Source organism: Hyperolius riggenbachi, chromosome 7 (assembly GCF_040937935.1).
Source record: "Hyperolius riggenbachi isolate aHypRig1 chromosome 7, aHypRig1.pri, whole genome shotgun sequence".
In the NCBI taxonomy this organism is placed as follows: domain Eukaryota; kingdom Metazoa; phylum Chordata; class Amphibia; order Anura; family Hyperoliidae; genus Hyperolius; species Hyperolius riggenbachi.
The window spans coordinates 313,864,740-313,884,393 of record NC_090652.1 but is presented as its reverse complement, the minus strand read 5'-3'; the positions used below and the strand labels follow the sequence as shown (position 1 = coordinate 313,884,393).

The 19,654-nt window shown below is 50.3% G+C and overlaps 1 protein-coding gene across 36 annotated transcripts in view; it reads left to right on the top strand.

The window, feature by feature from the left end:
* Positions 1 to 19,654, top strand: part of CLASP1 (cytoplasmic linker associated protein 1) — a 320,170-nt gene that overhangs the window by 145,275 nt on the left and 155,241 nt on the right. For 33 of the 36 annotated variants that reach the window (XM_068246166.1, XM_068246161.1, XM_068246163.1 and 30 more), the window contains 3 exons: positions 11,474 to 11,629; positions 16,605 to 16,675; positions 18,025 to 18,117. In XM_068246166.1, the coding sequence (XP_068102267.1) occupies positions 11,474 to 11,629; positions 16,605 to 16,675; positions 18,025 to 18,117 (320 nt within the window). Of the gene's footprint in view, positions 1 to 5,970; positions 6,095 to 11,473; positions 11,630 to 16,604; positions 16,676 to 18,024; positions 18,118 to 19,654 lie in introns of those variants that run through there. The other 3 variants (XM_068246199.1, XM_068246196.1, XM_068246185.1) reach the window with 2 other exon arrangements.

Below are 19,654 nucleotides of genomic sequence, written 5' to 3'. Positions count from 1 at the left end.
ACATCCGCATGCAAATTTGTTTATACGGTTTCCCGCAACGGAATCGCACCGCACTAGTGGAAACGGGCCCTAAAGCTCTTGCTATTGCAATGCTGTGGGTCTGCTGTATGCTGTATTGCATAAGGGAGAACACACACATAGGATTACATTAGCAAGAGGTTTTAACATCGCAAAATGCTTAGAAAAACTCTTGCCATGTGACCAGCCCTTATGATTGGCCTAATTCCAGACTGCATACAATTTGCATGCTAGCAGGATTTCTGACCATTTCATTGAACATCTCTAGTCATGAATTGCCCTGGGACCAGCACTGCCCACAGGGGAACATCCTGCAGCACTTGGGGGGACCTCGGCTTTGGGGTAACACCCCCCCACAAGTTCCATTTGTTTTGTAACTTGTTTCTTACAATCCTAACTTAGACATGACTATAAATAAGCTGGATTTACCTGAAGTGAGAGGAATACGGAGTCTGCCATTCCCTTACAAACCATGCCGGTTGCCTGGCTGTCATGCTAAGGTTTTTTGGCTTTAGGTTTGTTTGAGTGACAAGCCTGCAGCCAGTGAAGTCACAGCATCTGATCTGCATGCTCATTCCGGGGCAGTGACTTAAAGAGAGAGAGCATCAGCACAGCAGCCAGGCAACTGGTATTGTTTATAAGGGTATAAGGATCGCAGCCTCCATATCCCTCTCACTTCAGGTTCCCTTTCAAGCGAACGGAGTTTCTATAATTATAATTTAACAAACTTTTCCATTAGGGAGGTCCATAATCGTGTGCCTGGGGGTGAGGGGGCACTGGAGCTGATAGGAGCGACATTACTTCCCTCTGGGGGCTTCTCCTGCCTCCCTATCTTCGTACGGAGGCCTCCATCTTCTACATGGATCACCCGCACAGTGCCTCATTTTCCTACCGTCATTATGCGGGGAGATGTAGTCCCTGGATGAGAGTGCAGAGGTGCTCACAGACTACAACTCCCAGCATGCGACAACGCAGGGAAAACCAAAATACAGCACTGCGGGCTTTCCGTGGAGAAGATGGTGACCTCCATAAGGACGAGAGGCCACAGGAGTAGCCCCCCCTTGGGAAGCCCCCTATCCCTCCCCTAAACAGTTCCCTGGTGTCTAGTGGTCGCCTCCCTCCCTTATACAGTTCCCTGGTGTCTAGTGGCCCCCTCCCTCCCTTACCTGTTGTCAACCCCCCCTTACAGTTCCTTGGTGTTTAGTGGCCCCCTTTCCCTCATAGAGATTCCTGCCCTCCAGTGGCCTTCTCCCTCCCCTATACAGTTCCCTGGTGTCTAGTGGCCTTCTCGCTCAGCTTTACAGTTCCCTGTTGTCTAGTTGCCCCTCCCCTATACAGTCTCCTGGTGTCTAGTGACCCCCAGGGGGCTTCAGCCTCAAGGCGCAGTGTAGGAGGGGCGCAAAACTCACTCAGCTATCATTCCCCTATTGTGTTTGAAGCAGAGAGAAATAAGGAAAGGGGATACATGGCAGTGACTTCAAGCCAGATAGCTAGAGAATTAGGTGTTGGGGCCCTGGGGCACCTCTTAGTCTAATAGCAATCAGTGTGTGACAGCTGGGGTGAGAGGGATAGGGGGAGCACTTTGGTGTCTCAGCCTTGGGTGCTGGAGGACCTGGTGTCCCTTCTCCCCTATACAGTCTCCTGGTGTCTAGTGACCTCCCTCCCCTACAGTGCTGCCCATAATTATTCACACCCCTGACAAATTTTGACTTTAAGTTACTTTTATTCAACCAGCAAGTAATTTTTTGACAGGAAATTACATAGGTGTCTCCTAAAAGATAAGGTGATGTACAAAGAGGCATTGCTGTAGAAAAAAAAAATTCTCAGCTTTTATTTACATTTGAGCAAAAAGTGTCCAATCATAATTCATACCCTTCGCAAAAGCATGTCTCCACATGTATTTTTGCCCATTCATCTTTAGCAATAAGCTCCAAATCTTACAGGTCCAAATCTTCTTGCCATCACCCTGATCTGTAGCTCCCTCCACAGATTCTCAATTGGATTCAAGTCAGGACTCTGGCGGGGCCACTCCAAAACGTTAATGTTTGCTAACCATTTCTATACCACTTTTGCTGTGTGTTTTGGGTCATTGTCATGCTGAATTGTCCACTGGTGCCCAAGGCCAAGTTTTTCTGCAGACTGCCTGATGTTGTTCCCCATGTATTGCTCTTTTTTATGGTGCTGTTTACTGTGATTAGGTTCCTTGGTCCATTGGCTAAAAAACACCCCCAAAGCATTAGGTTCCCACCTCCATGTTTGACAGCGGGGATGGTGTTCTTTGGATTGAAGGCTTCTCCTGTTTTATGACAAATGAAGGAAACGTCATTGTGACCAAACAGTTCAATTTTTGTTTCATCTGACCATAACACAGAGGACCAGAAGTCTTCTTCTTTGTCCAGATGAGCATTTGCAAAGGCCAAGCAAGCTTTTGTGTGCCTTATCTGGAGAAGTGTTGTCCTCTTTGGTCTACATCCATGGATCCCAGCAGTGTGCAGTGTCCTTGGATTGTCTGCCTTGAGACATTGCCACCAGCAGAGCCCAGATTCACCAGGATGGCCTTGGTGGTGATCCTTGGATTCTTTATCACCTCTCTCACTATCCTCCTGGCCAGCACAGGCGTCACTTTTGGCTTCCGACCACTTCCTTTGAGATGCGGAACATTTTATTTTTTAATGATGCTTTGCACTGTAGCCACTGGAAAAAAATTAGAAATGGCCTTGTAGCCCTCTCCTGACTTGTGAGCAGCCACAATGCGCAGACGCAGGTCCTCACTAAACTTCTTTGTTTTAGCCATGACGTCCACAAACCAACTACAGAGCGCTGCTGTGTTTTTACCTGTTGAGTAGATTTAAACAGCTGTACCCAATTAATCAGGGTAATTAGGATGCTTTAGAACAGCTTGGACTATTTGGAATGGTATAGAACTTTGGACAGTTTGTGAAGGGTATGAATAATTTTCGACTTGACGTCTAGTGATCCCCCTCCCCTATAAAGTCTCCTGGTGTCTAGTGGCCCCCCTCCCCTAAACCGTTCTTCCTCCCCTTTATAGTTGCTTGGTGTTTAATGGCCCCCTCCCTTAAACAGTTCCCTGGTGTATAGTTTCTCTACCCCATACATTCCCCTGATATCCAGGGCACACCCCTCCACCATATTGATTAGTGCTTTGTGTAAGGTGGGGGCAGTGGTTGGTGGGGGAAGTGCTTTAGTCAGTGCAGGGTGGGGGCAGTCATGGTTGCTGTCAGTGCAGGGTGGGGGCAGTGGTCGGTGCTGTCAGTGCAAGGTGCAGGCAGTGCAGTGGTCGGTACTGTAAGTGCTGTGTGAGAGCTGTCATGGGTGCTGTGCAGTGATGGTGCTGTCAGTGTTGGGGTGCAGTGCAGTGATCGGTGATGGATGTAGTGGTCAGTGTGGGGCGGTGATCGGTGTTGTCAGTGCTGGGGAGTGGATGCAGTGGTTAGTGCTGGAGGTGGATGCAGTGGTCAGTGCAGGGCTGTGATCGGTGCTGTCAGTGTTAGGGATGGATAACAGTGGTTGGTGTGGGGATCGGTGCTGTCAGTACTGGCTTGGGGTGGTGCAGTGGTCGTTGCGTGCAGTGATCTGTTCTGTCAGTGCTGGGGGTGGATGCAGTGGTTGGTGCTGTCAGAGTGGGTGGATGCAGTGATCGGAGCTGTCAGTGCTGGGGTGGATGCAGTGGTAGGAGCTGTCAGTGCTGTGGGTGAATGCAGTGGTCGGGGCGGTGCAGTGATGGGAGCTGTCAGTGCTGGGGGTGGATGCAGTGGACGGTGCTGTCATTGCTGGGTTGGGCGGTGCAATGGTCGGTGCAGGGCAGTGATTGGTGCTGTCAGTACTGGTGCGGTGGATGCAGTGATCGGTGCTGTCCTTGTGCTGGTGTGAATGCAGTGGTCGGGGAGGTGCAGTGATGGGAGCGGTCAGTGCTGGGGGTGGATTCAGTGTTCGATGCTGTCACTGCTGGGGATGGATGCAGTGATCGGTGCTGGGGGTGAATGCAGTGATCTGTGCTGTCAGTGCTGGGAGTGGATGCAGTGATCGGTCCGGGGTGGTGATCGGAGTGGTCAGTGCTGGGGGTGGATGCAGTGATCGGTGCTGTCAGTGCTGGGAATGGATGCAGTGGAGGTCGGTGTGGGGCGGTGATCGGAGCTGTCAGTGCTGGGGGTGAATGCAGTGAGCTGTGCTGTCAGTGATGGGGGTGGATGCAGTGATCGGTGCTGTCAGTGCTGGGGGTGGATGCAGTGGTGGTCGGGGCGGTGCAGTGATCAGGGCGGAGATCAGTGCTGTCAGTGCTGGAGGTGGATGCAGTGGTCAGTGCTGGACAGAGATCGGTGCTGTCAGTGCTGGGAGTGGATGCAGTGGTGGTCGGGGCGATGATCTGAGCTGTTAGTGCTGGGGTGGTCGTCAGTGCGGGGCGGTGATCGGAGCTGTCAGTGTTGGGGGTGGATGCAGTGGTTGGTGCTGTCAGAGCAGGTGAATGCAGTGATCGGTGCTGACAGTGCTGAAGGTGGATGCAGTGATCGTGCGGGGCAGTGATCGGAGCTGTCAGTGCTGGGGGTGGATGCAGTGGTGGTCGGTGCGGGCGGTGCAGTGATCGGTGCTGTCAGTGCTGGGGGTTGATGCAGTGGTGGTCGGGGCGGGGCGATGATCGGTGCTGTCAGTGCTGGGGGTGGATGCAGTGGTCTGTGCTGTCTGGGCGGTGCAGTGATCGGTGCTGTCAGTGCTGGGAGTGGATGCAGTGGTGGTTGGGGCGGGGCGATGATCCGAGCTGTTAGTGCTGGGGGTGGATACAGTGGTCTGTGCTGTCTGGGCGGTGCAGTGATCGGTGCTGTCAGTGCTGGAAGTGGATGCAGTGGTGGTCGGGGCGGGGCGATGATCGGTGCTGTCAGTGCTGGGGGTGGATGCAGTGGTGGGCGGGGCGATGATCTGAGCTGTTAGTGCTGGGGGTGGATACAGTGGTCTGGGCGGTGCGGGGCGGTGCAGTGATCGGTGCTGTCAGTGCTGGGGGTGGATGCAGTGGTGGTCGTCGGTGCGGGGCGGTGATCGGAGCTGTCAGTGCTGGGGGTGGATGCAGTGGTTGGTGCTGTCAGAGCAGGTGAATGCAGTGATCGGTGCTGTCAGTGCTGAGGGTGGATGCAGTGATCGTGCGGGGCAGTGATCGGAGCTGTCAGTGCTGGGGGTGGATACAGTGGTGGGCGGTGCAGTGATCGGTGCTGTCAGTGCTGGGGGTTGATGCAGTGGTGGTCGGGGCGGGGCGATGATCGGTGCTGTCAGTGCTGGGGGTGGATGCAGTGGTCTGTGCTGTCTGGGCGGTGCAGTGATCGGTGCTGTCAGTGCTGGGAGTGGATGCAGTGGTGGTCGGGATGGGCGATGATCTGAGCTATTAGTGCTGGGGGTGGATACAGTGGTCTGTGCTGTCTGGGCGGTGCAGTAATCGGTGCTGTCAGTGCTGGGAGTGGATGCAGTGGTGGGCGGGGCGATGATCGGTGCTGTCAGTGCTGGGGGTGGATGCAGTGGTGGGCGGGGCGATGATCTGAACTGTTAGTGCTGGGGGTGGATACAGTGGTCTGGGCGGTGCGGGGAGGTGCAGTGATCGGTGCTGTCAGTGCTGGGGGTGGATGCAGTGGTGGTCGGGGCGGGGCGATGATCTGAGCTGTTAGTGCTGGGGGTGGATACAATGGTCTGTGCTGTCTGGGCTGTGCAGTGATCGGTGCTGGGAGTGGATGCAGTGGTGGTCGGGGCGATGATCGGAGCTGTCAGTGCTGGGGGTGGATACAGTGGTCTGGGCGGTGCAGTGATCGGTGCGGGGCGGTGATCGGAGCTGTCAGTGCTGGGGGTGGATACAGTGGTCTGGGCGGTGCGGGGCGGTGATCGGTGAGCACATACAGACAGACACACACCCCCGATGACATCAGCGGCTCCTGTGCTGCAGTGACAGCGCTGCTCCCTCCACCGCCGCCTCCTCCTCCTCTTCCCCCCTCCGGGCCCCCCCGGCCGGCCCCGCTCTCCGCCAATGTGCCCCGGAGCCGAGCGATGCTGAGGAAGCTCATCTGCCAGAGGATCTGCACCAGTATGTGTGCCCGGCAGCGCCATCCCCGTCCTCCCCCATCCTCCTCCTCCCTCCATTGTCTGCCTGTCTGCGTGTCATCCCCCACCGACCTACATATTCTAGTATATACTGTGTATATGTGTGTGTACCCCGATATATAGATCCCCACCCTGCACTGCCTGCCTCCACCCACCCAGTGTGTGTACTGCACCCCAACGTGTGTGTCATAGCTGCACACTGTTACCTGCACCCCGACGTGTGTGTCATAGCTGCACACTGTGTACCCCAACATCTGAGCAGCACACTGTGTACCCCAAAATCTGAGCAGCACACTGTGTACCCCAATATATAGCTGTGATCTGTGTATCTGCCATTCCTCTGTCAAGTCTGCCTCTGTGTAATGTAACCTCTCTATCTTCATGTCTGCTCCTGTCTGTACTACACCCCAATCTCTATATCAAGGGCCCACCCAGCACCCTAATATCTGTGTAATAGCAGCACACTGTACCCCGATGTATAGATGTGATCTGTGTATCTGCCAGTCCTCTGTCATGTCTGCCTCTATGTAATGTAACCTCCCTCTATCTTCTCCTGTCTGTACTACACCCCAATCTCTGTGTCAAGGACCCACCCTGCCCCCCAATATCTGTGTGTAATTGCAAACTGTACCCCAATATATAGATGTAATCTGTGTATCTGTCGGTCCTATGTCGTGTCTGCCTCTGTGTAAGGTAATCTCTATAGCTTCACACGTCTGCTCCTGTCTGTACTACACCCCAGTCTATGTATCAAGGGCCCACCCTGCACCCTAATATCTGTGTGTACTAGCTGTACACTGTACCCCGATGTATAGATGTGATCTGTGTATCTGCCTGTCCTCTGTCATGTCTGCCGCTGTGCAATGTAGCATCTGTCTTCCCATGTGCTCCTGTCTGTACCAAATTCCAATCTCTGTATCAAGGGCCCACCCTAATATCCATGTGTACGAGTACTAGCAGGACCCCATGTACCCCAATAATATAGATGTGTTCTGTGTATCTGCCAGTCCTCTGTCATGTCTGCCTCTGTGTAATGTAACCTCTCTATCTTCACATGTCTTCTGTCTGTACTACACCCCAATCTCTGTATCGCGGGCCCACCCTACACCCTAATATCTGTGTAAGCAGGACACTGCTCCCCCTCTCTCCCCAGCTGTGTACAGTCTTTCCTCTCAAGTATATGTTTGTGGTGACTGTTCACACTGCACCCCAATATAGATATATTTTGTGGAACCAACAATCCTTCGTCATGTATGCCTCCAAGCACCATCCCCTCTCTCTTTCCACAGTCGGCTGCCCATGTGCCTTGTCATCCTAATATCTGCATGTGACTTACTACCCTGAACCCCAGTTTATCGCCTGTGTGATGGCTGCATGCTGTCTACCCCAGTATTCCTGTTTCACACAGCTAATGGTCACTTCATGCTGTGTGTCCCCCAGTTTTCTATGCAATCCTTCTCTACCCTGCACCCCACTATATTTCCTGCATGATGGCTGCATGTTGTGTACCTCAATATCCCTGTTTCACACAATTGATGGCCATTTCATGCTGCCTTCTGTGCAGCTGTGTTGCCCCCAGTTTTTTATGCTATCCTGCACCCCAGTGTAGTCTTTACATCTGTCATCTGTTTCAGCTCTTATATACCCTGTACTCCCATCAGGCCAGTGTGGAAAGGGGCTGCCTTGCTCTCCATATACAGTGTTTGTGGTTGGTGATGATCTCCCAGCTGTTTGATTGGCTCCTTGCTGTTTTATGTTGGGTTTTTGGATTGGTGGAAGTTTATCACAGTGGATATAGTTTAACCACTTCATGCCATGGGCTGAAGGGTTCCAATGTGTACATGTGCTTTAGCGGAATAATCGCACCTTTGTAAACGTCCTATTTGCGCTAAAGGTACGCAAATAGGGTATTTATACATGTCAATTTTGCAGGAAGTGGTTGAAGTTTAGAGGTTTTGAATTGTGGGGATTCCTGGCTTGAGAGGGGTTGTGCTTTATGTAGTTCCTGGAATCTGAATAAACCACTTCCCATTATGTAGGTCCTCCTGTGTAACAAAAACAACTCTAACCCATGGAGGTTGGGGCACCTGAAGTAAGAGGGGTACGGAGGCTGACATACTTGTATCCTTTTAAAGCGGACCTGAAGTCAGAACTTCCTCTCTGCTCTAAAAGATACGCAACAGCATAATAATCTTTAAAGAAAAGCATTTATTTGATACAGCTGATACTATTCCTGCAATAAATCTGCACTGTTTCAACTTCCTGGTTTCATGGAAACAGACATATTGTTAACATTCTGTGCTCAAATGACACGGGTAGAGATCAAATTACAACTTGTGATTAGACATAATTGAGGGCGAATTACACAGGCTAAACTCTCTAAATACATACCGGGTGCATTTCTCTTGGTTTTCCTTTTGTCATGTGCAAGAGTTCAGCTCCACTTTAAAGAGAACCAGAGATGAAGCAACCTCATGTATTTTACCTTATAAATCAGTGGGAACATGACAGTAAACACCTAATCTGCTCTTTGTTACATTGTTCTCTGTTTAATTTGCCTGTTATCACCTCTAAGATAAGAATCCCGACTAAGCAGTCGGTCTGGCTTTGCTACAGAATAATTATAGCTGAGACTGTGTTCTTTGCTGTCTTCAAGTCCAAGCCTGCCCCCTGCTGGCTTTGCTCAGGAATCATTATAGCTGAGTCATTATAGCAAAGCCAGACTCAATGCTCAGTCCGGGATTCTTATCTGAGCTAGATAACAGACACTTTTTGCAGTGAAGATGGAACAGAGAGCATGGTAAATGTTTTCTCTAATGTTCCCACTGATTTCTATGGTAAAATACACAAGGGTGCTTCGTCTCTGGTTCACTTTAAGCAATACCAGTTTCCTGGCAGTCCTGCTGATCCTCTGACTCTAAAGGTGTCTGTAGTAAGACTAATACTGCTGTGCACTTTCCTGCATCAGGTCCATTGTAATTCACAGTGCATACACACGTCCAATGTGGATTGACCAATAATTGGCTAATTTTACCACCCCCATGTAGCATGAGAGCTTAATACCTACACAATCTGTTCATATTATTCAAACCTGCTCGCTCTCATACTCCTTGCTGGTGGTAACATGGGGCAGTGATTGACTAAAGTTGGATGTGTGTATGCACTTTTAGTTGTCTAGCCTTTGTAATATGGGTTTTGTTCTTGTCACTGTGATCTTTGCTGTTGTCTATTTTTGCCTCCTCCTACACTTTACCTTAATATACTGACTCTTCACTCTTTGCCTAAAATATCCAGTCTGGTGCCCTTGTATCCAAATAATCTTTCATGGTCTCTGATATATCATAAGGTGGATAGAGGGCTATGTGGCTGATGCATTGTTCTGGAGAAATTCCCTGCCCCACGGATCTGTGCATGATGTAAGGAGCTGCCAGAAGAGCATGTTCCTTCCCCAGTACAGAACCATCACCTGACCACACCCACCCCTTCCCTCTGCTCACATCTGTGGAGCGCAAGGAAGAGATGGGCGGGGACTGCTCTGTGCTCACAGGAAATGATTGGCTGATGCCCCCTCTTACCTCCTCCCTGGCCACCTCATTGGGTGATGATTGGATAAGGGGAGTAGTTTGGGAAGTTCACAATTTTCTATTCAGCTTGTGACATGTATACAGAAAGTCAGTTTAGAGTACTTAGCCAGTCAGGTATGCTAAGATAGTTTATATGCAATGCAAATTTTGATATATTCCATACAAGACAGTTAGTCCTTTAATCACTTCCCCGTCAGTGGTTTTAGGCTTGTAGCTAATTGGCTACACATGGTAGATGACCAAGGGCCTCCACTGCCAAGCATCTCTCATATGTATGACAGCCCCAATGCGTCACAAGTGATCGAGACTGCTTTGTCAGAGTGCAGGCAATAGCCTTTGCTCACCTTACCTCTAGCGTTCTGTGGCTGTCGTCCCCCCACCCCCTCCATAGCAACAGATGGCTTTGCTAACTTGCAGCCCAGCAATGTGTCTGTACAGCACTCACTCCTGCACTGCAGCCCGAGTTATTGAGAACAGATCCCTGTGGGAGCGTGCCTTATATGTGTGTATGTGGCTTCAGTGTTGTGGCTGATTGGGATTTGGCCACTGTTCCTTTATACACTGATATGTTTGTCTCGTGTGTCTACCAGTCCACTGTCACATCTGCCTCCCTCTCCAGGCTTGTGAGATCTCCCGATTCTGTGCCTGCTGAACATGAGGTTTGATGTCCATCTTCAGTGCACCCCAATACAGGCATATCTGTGAAGTGCACCCCGATGCACACTGTCCTCACATCAGTGAAGAGTCCTCAACTACGAGTATTATTTCCATGTAGAACATTCCCCAGTGGTGATGGTGCAGCGTCAGTGCCCTGGCTGTCTCCTGTGCACCACATAAACGTGTCTGCATCCTACATGACTGCATATCTGTTGTGAGTGAGTGCGTTCTGGCCCATCATGGGCTATTCCCCAAGCTTTGCTGTATAATATTAATATGGATCTGGGCCCCCCTACAATTAGCACAAATACAAATTCCACCATGTTTGGTTAGTGCTACATTTTGTGGCCATTTGTGCTGCAAAAATTAAGATTTGTGCTGCCTTCGTTTTGAAGATAATAGCACTTATGTTGTCTAAAACAATCCCATCACCCAGCCCCCATACAACAACCTACAGACATGAAACTGGTGTGGGTGGGTAGTTCTGCACATGTGCTTACTTTTGCTGCACAAATTCCATTCCATTTTTTTATATAGTTTTGGAGATATTGACTTTTTTATAAAGGTCAACAGTTCACTCAACCCGACCCCCACCAACATCGCAAATGCTAATTAAGGCTGAGTGAACTTTTGACCTTAAAAAAAATTAAATATCTCAAACTATAAAAGATACAGTAGATGATTTTTGCAGCACAAATGAGCACATGCACAGCACTACCCTCCCACACCAGTATCATGTCTGTAGGTTGTTGTATGGGGGCTGGGTGATGGGGTTGTTATGGACAACATAAGTGCTTTTATCTTCAAAACGAAAGCAGCAATGTTAATTTTTGCAGCACAAATGGGCACAAACCAAACCCTGTGGAATTTTTATTTGTGTTGATTGTAGTGGGGCCAGCTCCACGGAGGTTATAAATATCCAGCAAAGATAGGTGTGAAGAGCCTTGTAGTGGCCTCAGTGGGTCTGCGACCAGAACATAGAGGCAGCTCTTAGAGGAGCACTGAAGATCTGCGATGTTGTATGCAGCATAAGTGTTACAGTGTGCAGGCCTTGTACTATTGCATCCATTATCTGAGCAGCAAGCCTGACTAATGACTCATCCTGCTAACTTTCATTTTAGATAAAAATTTTGATGATGAGGATTCGGTTGATGGAAACAGACCTTCATCGGCTAGCTCTACCGCATCATTCAAAACACCTGTGTCTACCCGAAAACCGGTAGCCATGGGAACAGCTCGAAGGCCAGGGACCTCAGCGGTGGCTGCCAAGCCAGCAGGTGAGTCTGGGGACACGAGTGTGTGGAATGTGGGAGGATAAAGGAGCTACGGCAGTGTCATAGCGCTCGTGTCATACTGTGAGGTCATTGCTGTATGCATGGGTGATGTGGAGTCCCTCCTAGCGCTCGTGTCATACTGTGGAGGCATTGCTGTATGCCTGGGTGATGCGGAGTCCCTCCTAGCGCTCGTGTCATACTGTGGTGTCATTGCTGTATTCCTGGGTGATGTGGAGTCCCTCCTAGCGCTCGTGTCATACTGTGGTGTCATTGCTGTATGCCTGGGTGATGTGGAGTCCCTCCTAGCGCTCGTGTCATACTGTGGTGTCATTGCTGTATGCCTGGGTGATGCAGAGTCCCTCATAGCGCTCGGGTCATACTGTGAGGTCATTGCTGTATGCATGGGTGATGCGGAGTCCCTCCTAGCGCTCGTGTCATACTGTGGTGTCATTGCTGTATTCCTGGGTGATGTGGAGTCCCTCCTAGCGCTCGTGTCATACTGTGGTGTCATTGCTGTATGCCTGGGTGATGTGGAGTCCCTCCTAGCGCTCGTGTCATACTGTGAGGTCATTGCTGTATGCCTGGGTGATGTGGAGTCCCTCCTAGCGCTTGTGTCATACTGTGGAGGCATTGCTGTATGCCTGGATGATGCGGAGTCCCTCCTAGCGCTCGTGTCATACTGTGGGGTCATTGCTGTATGCCTGGGTGATGTGGAGTCCCTCCTAGCTCTCTTGTCATACTGTGGGGTCATTGCTGTATGCCTGGATGATGTGGAGTCCCTCCTAGCGCTCGTGTCATACTGTGGTGTCATTGCTGTATGCCTGGGTGATGCGGGGTCCCTCCTAGTGCTCGTGTCATACTGTGGGGTCATTGCTGTATGCCTGGGTGATGTGGAGTCCCTCCTAGCTCTCTTGTCATACTGTGGGGTCATTGCTGTATGCCTGGATGATGTGGAGTCCCTCCTAGCGCTCGTGTCATACTGTGGTGTCATTGCTGTATGCCTGGGTGATGCAGAGTCCCTCCTAGCACTCGTGTCATACTGTGGTGGTCATTGCTGTATGCCTGGATGATGCGGAGTCCCTCCTAGCGCTTGTGTCATACTGTGGGGTCATTGCTGTATTCCTGGATGATGAGGAGTCCCTCCTAGTTCTCGTGTCATACTGTGGAGGCATTGCTGTATGCCTGGGTGATGCGTAGTCCCTCATAGCTCTCTTGTCATACTGTGGGGTCATTGCTGTATTCCTGGATGATGCGGAGTCTCTCCTAGCGCTCTTGTCATACTGTGGGGTCATTGCTGTATGCGTGGGGGATGCGGAGTGCCTCATAGCACTCTTGTCATACTGTGGAGGCATTGCTGTATGCATGGGTGATGTGGAGTCCCTCCTAGCACTCGTGTCATACTGTGAGGTCATTGCTCTATGCCTGGGTGATGCGGAGTCCCTCCTAGCGCTCGTGTCATACTGTGGAGGCATTGCTGTATGCCTGGGTGATGCGGAGTCCCTCATAGCGCTCGTATCATACTGTGGAGGCATTGCTGTATGCCTGGGTGATGCAGAGTCCCTCCTAGCGCTCGTGTCATACTGTGGAGGCATTGCTGTATTCCTGGATGATGCGGAGTCTCTCCTAGCGCTCGTGTCATACTGTGGAGGCATTGCTGTATGCCTGGATGATGCGGAGTCCCTCCTAGCGCTCATGTCATACTGTTGAGGCATTGCTGTATTCCTGGATGATGCAGAGTCCCTCCTAGCGCTCGTGTCATACTGTGGGGTCATTGCTGTATGCCTGGATGATGAGGAGTCCCTCCTAGTGCTCGTGTCATACTGTGGGGGCATTGCTGTATTCCTGGATGATGCGGAGTCCCTCATAGCGCTCGTATCATACTGTGGAGGCATTGCTGTATGCCTGGGGGATGCGGAGTGCCTCATAGCACTCTTGTCATACTGTGGAGGCATTGCTGTATGCATGGGTGATGTGGAGTCCCTCCTAGCACTCGTGTCATACTGTGGGGTCATTGCTCTATGCCTGGGTGATGCGGAGTCCCTCCTAGCACTCGTGTCATACTGTGGAGGCATTGCTGTATGCCTGGGTGATGCGGAGTCCCTCATAGCGCTCGTATCATACTGTGGAGGCATTGCTGTATGCCTGGGTGATGCAGAGTCCCTCCTAGCGCTCGTGTCATACTGTGGAGGCATTGCTGTATTCCTGGATGATGCGGAGTCCCTCCTAGCGCTCGTGTCATACTGTGGAGGCATTGCTGTATTCCTGGATGATGCGGAGTCCCTCCTAGCGCTCTTGTCATACTGTGGTGTCATTGCTGTATGCCTGGGTGATGCGGAGTCCCTCCTAGTGCTCGTGTCATACTGTGAGGTAATTGCTGTATTCCTGGATGATGCGGAGTCCCTCCTAGCGCTCGTGTCATACTGTGGTATCATTGCTGTATTCCTGGACGATGCGGAGTCCCTCCTAGCGTTCGTGTCATACTGTGGAGGCATTGCTGTATGCCTGGATGATGCAGAGTCCCTCCTAGCGCTCGTGTCATACTGTGGGGTCATTGCTGTATGCCTGGATGATGCGGAGTCCCTCCTAGCGCTCGTGTCATACTGTGGAGGCATTGCTGTATGCCTGGATGATGCAGAGTCCCTCCTAGCGCTCGTGTCATACTGTGGTGTCATTGCTGTATGCCTGGGTGATGCGGAGTCCCTCCTAGCGCTCGTGTCATACTGTGGAGGCATTGCTGTATGCCTAGGTGATGTGGAGTCCCTCCTAGCGCTCGTGTCATACTGTGGGGTCATTGCTGTATGCCTGGATGATGCGGAGTCCCTCCTAGCGCTCGTGTCATACTGTGGTGTCATTGCTGTATTCCTGGGTGATGCGGAGTTCCTCCTAGCGCTCTTGTCATACTGTTGAGGCATTGCTGTATGCCTGGATGATGCGGAGTCCCTCCTAGCGCTCGTGTCATACTGTGGTGTCATTGCTGTATTCCTGGGTGATGCGGAGTTCCTCCTAGCGCTCTTGTCATACTGTTGAGGCATTGCTGTATGCCTGGGTGATGTGGAGTCCCTCCTAGCGCTCGTGTCATACTGTGGTGTCATTGCTGTATTCCTGGAAGATGCGGAGTCCCTCCTAGCGCTCGTGTCATACTGTGGAGGCATTGCTGTATGCGGAGTCAGTTGTCTTCTAGAGGTAGATTATGGCACTGCGCAGAGTGATGTCCATTAGCTGTAAGTATGGAGGTTTTCCATCACTCTCTGGCTCAGTGATGATGACTTGAAGATGTAATTTGGATTCTTCTAGGAGAAATCAATAATGGCTCAGATGTTGCTGGAATGCACTTCCTGTTCAGTGCGCTCTGCCATTGATCAATGATCTCGTGTCCTCATAGCAGGAGGCTTACTGGGCGAGTGATTAATAATGAAACCGCCCGACACAAGCGGGAGCAGCGCCGGCATAATGGCTCTGGTAATAATGGCGTGCTGGTCTGACACGCGGGCTTCAGGGCTGCTTTCCACTACACAGGATTTTCCTGTGATTTCCAATCATATGCAAAATAATGGAAATCGAAGGAGTTTGGCAATTTTTTGCCTTTGCAAAAGTCCTGCATGCTGCATTCTTTTCTGCGTTTTCTCCTTGTGTTCCTGGCCTCCGGTGGAGCAGTGGAAAACAGCCCTGTATGGGCATCCTGATAGCATCCCATAATTCACGAGGAGAGAAGTCCAATATATGGACAATCTGATCCCCATACAATCGAGTGACCATTCCAATCGATATAATATCTGTAAATGGTGGCCCCATCTAATCATTTGTCTCCAAGCAGATTCCTTCAATTTATATTTAGCATTATAAAGTCCATTGTTTGATTAGATTGATTGGCCATGCATACGCACGCAATAGTGAGAGAACCATTGAGTGATCTTTTGCCAGCATGTCCAGTCACTTAATATTCTGTGTAAGATCAGTTTATCAGTGGACTCTTTATCGGTCTGTAGAAGAATTGACATTGTTATTGGCCAATCCGATCATTCAGTGAGATTGGGAGTGAATCCTGGTCTGTGTGCACTAGGCTTTACATCCTACTTTGTGTAGCCTCCTGCTCTCTTACTGTGGGGCTGCTCCGAGGAGTTGGAACACCTCTAATGCAAAGTATGTAGAGCCAGTATGCATGTAGCGCTTCTGCATACTGGCTCTACATACTCTGGCACTTTTGTTGGCCTGAGGGGGCGGGCTTGGACCCATGAAGCGCGTTGCCTGTGCAAAAATAAAATTCCCTTTTTTTAACTCCGTTTTATAAACCCCTGGGCGCTTCTTTACCCTTTACCCTTGTGCATAGTCACCCCCCACACCTGTTGTCGACGGGGTTCAAAAACGGACCAGTTTTGAAGCAGTTATTGTCTTTTAAAGAAGAAGCGACCAGGAGCAGTCCCAGTCAGGGACACCCCGAGTGGAGACGGGTTCATTATCTCCAGCTGCTTCCTGTGGTCGGTTGCCCCCAGCAACCCACCTTTGTTAGTAGCCCTTTTATCATTACATTGTTTTCAGTGTTACTAACATACTACACCATTTGGACTCCGGATTTTTGTTTTGTCTCTTCTCTCCAGGGTGTCCCGACACCCCATCCACTGCATTTTGCTAGTCTGAGTGCTCAAACTGAAGTCTGTCGGTTGCTTTGGGGGCCACCACCCTTCTCCCTCTAGCTTTCTGCTGTTGATAAGCAGGCTGTTTAAGAAGCAATACGATGGAAGAAAAACCGTGATTAGTGGTTTCCCAAAGCAAACATTGGGAGAACATTTATACATGTAATTTTATGAAAACGTCAGAATTGGATGCCTGATCTCCGAGGGGTGCGCATGTTGCTGCTTTTTGAATATTTTAAAAAAAATATATCCTGTATCTGTGGTAGTTCTTTGGGAATGTGTGAGCATTCTGCATTCGTAAGATTTTGCTTTTCTCTTTTTCTATTCTCTGCTAACTCCGGGAACAGCCAAGGAAGGAGCCGGGGGTTTAGATGAGGAAGATTTCATCCGAGCGTTTGAGGAAGTCCCCACTGTGCAGGTAAGACTGGGCGTCCTTGCTTCAGGTGGCTAGGTGGCAGTGGGGTATCCTTGTATCAGGTGGCAGTGGGGTGTCCTTGTCTCAGGTGGCAGTGGGGTGTCCTTGTATCAGGTGGCAGTGGGGTGTCCTTGTCTCAGGTGGCAGTGGGGTGTCCTTGTCTCAGGTGGCAGTGGGGTGTCCTTGTATCAGGTGGCAGTGGGGTGTCCTTGTATCAGGTGGCAGTGGGGTGTCCTTGTATCAGGTGGCAGTGGGGTGTCCTTGTATCAGGTGGCAGTGGGGTGTCCTTGTATCAGGTGGCAGTGGGGTGTCCTTGTATCAGGTGGCAGTGGGGTGTCCTTGTATCAGGTGGCAGTGGGGTGTCATTTTCTCAGGTGGCAGTGGGGTGTCCTTGTCTCGGGTGGCAGTGGGCTGTCCTTGTCTCGGGTGGCAGTGTGGTGTCCTTTTCTCAGGTGGCTGGGTGGCAGTGGGCTGTCCTTTTCTCAGGTGGCTGGGTGGCAGTGGGCTGTCCTTGTCTAGGGTGGCAGTGGGGTGCCCTTGTCTAGGTTGGCAGTGGTGTGCCCTTGTCTCGGGTGGCAGTGGGGTGCCCTTGTCTCGGGTGGCAGTGGAGTGCCCTTGTCTTGGGTGGAAGTGGGGTGTCCTTGTCTCGGGTGGCAGTGGAGTGTCCTTGTCTTGGGTGGCAGTGGGGTGCCCTTGTCTAGGGTGGCAGTGGGGTGCCCTTGTCTAGGGTGGCAGTGGGGTGCCCTTGTCTCGGGTGGCAGTGGAGTGTCCTTGTCTTGGGTGGCAGTGGGGTGTGCTTATCTCAGGTGGCTGGGAGGCAGTGGACTAGTTCCTGGAAAATACTGGAGTTGAGGAGTTTTTACCTCTGCTTCCTTTCACCACTGTGGAAGGGAAATGAAGGATATCGGATATCAGAAATGACTCTGCTTTCTTTTTCCAAAAGTTTCAACCACTTCTGTTTGGAAGTGTGCGTTTCTCTCCTACGCCAACTTACTTCCCCCACCCCACCCAATTTCATGTAGGTTTAAATGACCTATCGCAGACACAACAAGTAAGAAACGGGGAACCTTATTTAGCAGAGAGACCAGGTGAAACCAGTGGTGCGTCCCTGAGGGCCGAGGGTGGGAAATGCAAAGCCCTCCTCTATGTTCTAGCAGGGCACATTTGCTTCCAGAAGTGCCGGTTTATATCCTTAATCGGTTTCCATTTTGCCTATTGCTGTTGCGGGCACTGCCAGGGAGTACCCAGCTTATGCTCATTTATCTCGAGGAACAAGGAAATAAGAGCACAAGAACTGCATGATGGAATTCAGGGTTTGGAAAATTCTAATGATCCGGATGTATGTTTTCCAGATCTATTCCAGCAGAGACCTGGAGGAATCTTTGAATAAAATCCGGGAGATCCTTTCAGATGACAAGCATGACTGGGAACAGAGGATCACTGCGGTAACTATTCCATCAATAACGGCCTCTGATGTTTGATTCAAGCAGTAGAAAGAACATAGCCATTCAGTGCTGTAAGAACTTCAACTCACTCCTATGAGTGTTGTATGTAGCAGAACGCCTGCAGAATCATGTGACCCATCTGGTCAGGTGGTGGATTTGTCAATATTTCCTGGCTTACCCAGACCAGGAAGCAGCATCAACGCATGATTGTAATCAGCAAATCCAAGCTTTACATTTCATCACAATGCTTCTTCCTGCTACACATGTGTATCCGTACTTTAAGAGTGTATATATTGCACATTTATTTTTGTGCGGGTCCCTCGCACACGTGCTTGTATGCAAAAATATGTTGGGTGTTTGTCCAAACCAGCCAATGGTAAAACCTAGAGAGAGAGCTGAAGAACTGCAGCCAGCTGCCTGAATTTTAATCACACATGCAATGTAAACTGTCAATCTCACATAATGTGAACTGCTCTGAACTACCAATTGATTAAGCACGTAGCCCAGCAGCATGTCTGTACAATGATCAGTGGGAAACTATCGTCCAGAACGATCACAGAAGATTGTTTTTGTGATAAATATCTACAGTATGAAAAGGATTAAAAGCTGCAGTGGACAAGACCACATTTTTCAGGAGAGTGCATGTATGCGATACACACATAGCCAAGTGTGATAGACTTCCTAAGAGCCCAATGATGGCCACACATATATAGATTGCTGCTAGATGTGCCAAAAAGGTGGATCCCTCTTTAATCGGAATCAGAATGTAGAAAGATCCATTCCTTCCATGCACTGCACATAGTTGTTTGTTAGAGGCCAGCATTAAAGCTATTAAAAAAAAATCCATTAAATTGCAGTGCTCAATGTTGTGCAATGCTATTGACAGTCTTCTACCGCCGCGCCTGCGCTGCCTCCGATCAATGGAGATTTTTCAGTTTGGTTAGATGGATAATTTACGATCAATCTAACCTAGGCCTGAAAAATAAATCGAATTTAAACCAAAATCGCAATCAACAAGTTCACAATTTCGGAATCGTCAAAGTGGAGAATATCGGGACATTTGCACAAGGGTAAGTTTGAAGACACTGCTTCAAACTTCCAAGTCCCAGTGTATGTGGCCCGCAGTGTCAGTCATACCTTCCGCAGGAGTCTAACGCTGTCCATCCTCTCTTGCCGTCTGCTGGCTCTTGTGCACGACATACTTCCTGGTTCCTGTATGTCACATGACATACAGGAAGTATGCTGTGCATTAGAGCCTGCAGGACAAGAAGTGGATAGACTGGCATCGCTAGGCTTGTGCTGGAAGGTATGTCCAGCACTGCCGCAGCTTAGGGGACAGAGCGTGCACAGAGAGACCCAAAAGGGGCAAAAAAGAGGCCCAGAGGGGGGCACAAAGAGACACAAAGGTAGCAAGACAGAGAGAGGCCCAGAGGGGGCACAAAGAGACACAAAGGTAGCAAGACAGAGAGAGGCCCAGAGGGGGCACAAAGAGACACAAAGGTAGCAAGACAGAGAGAGGCCCAGAGGGGGCACAAAG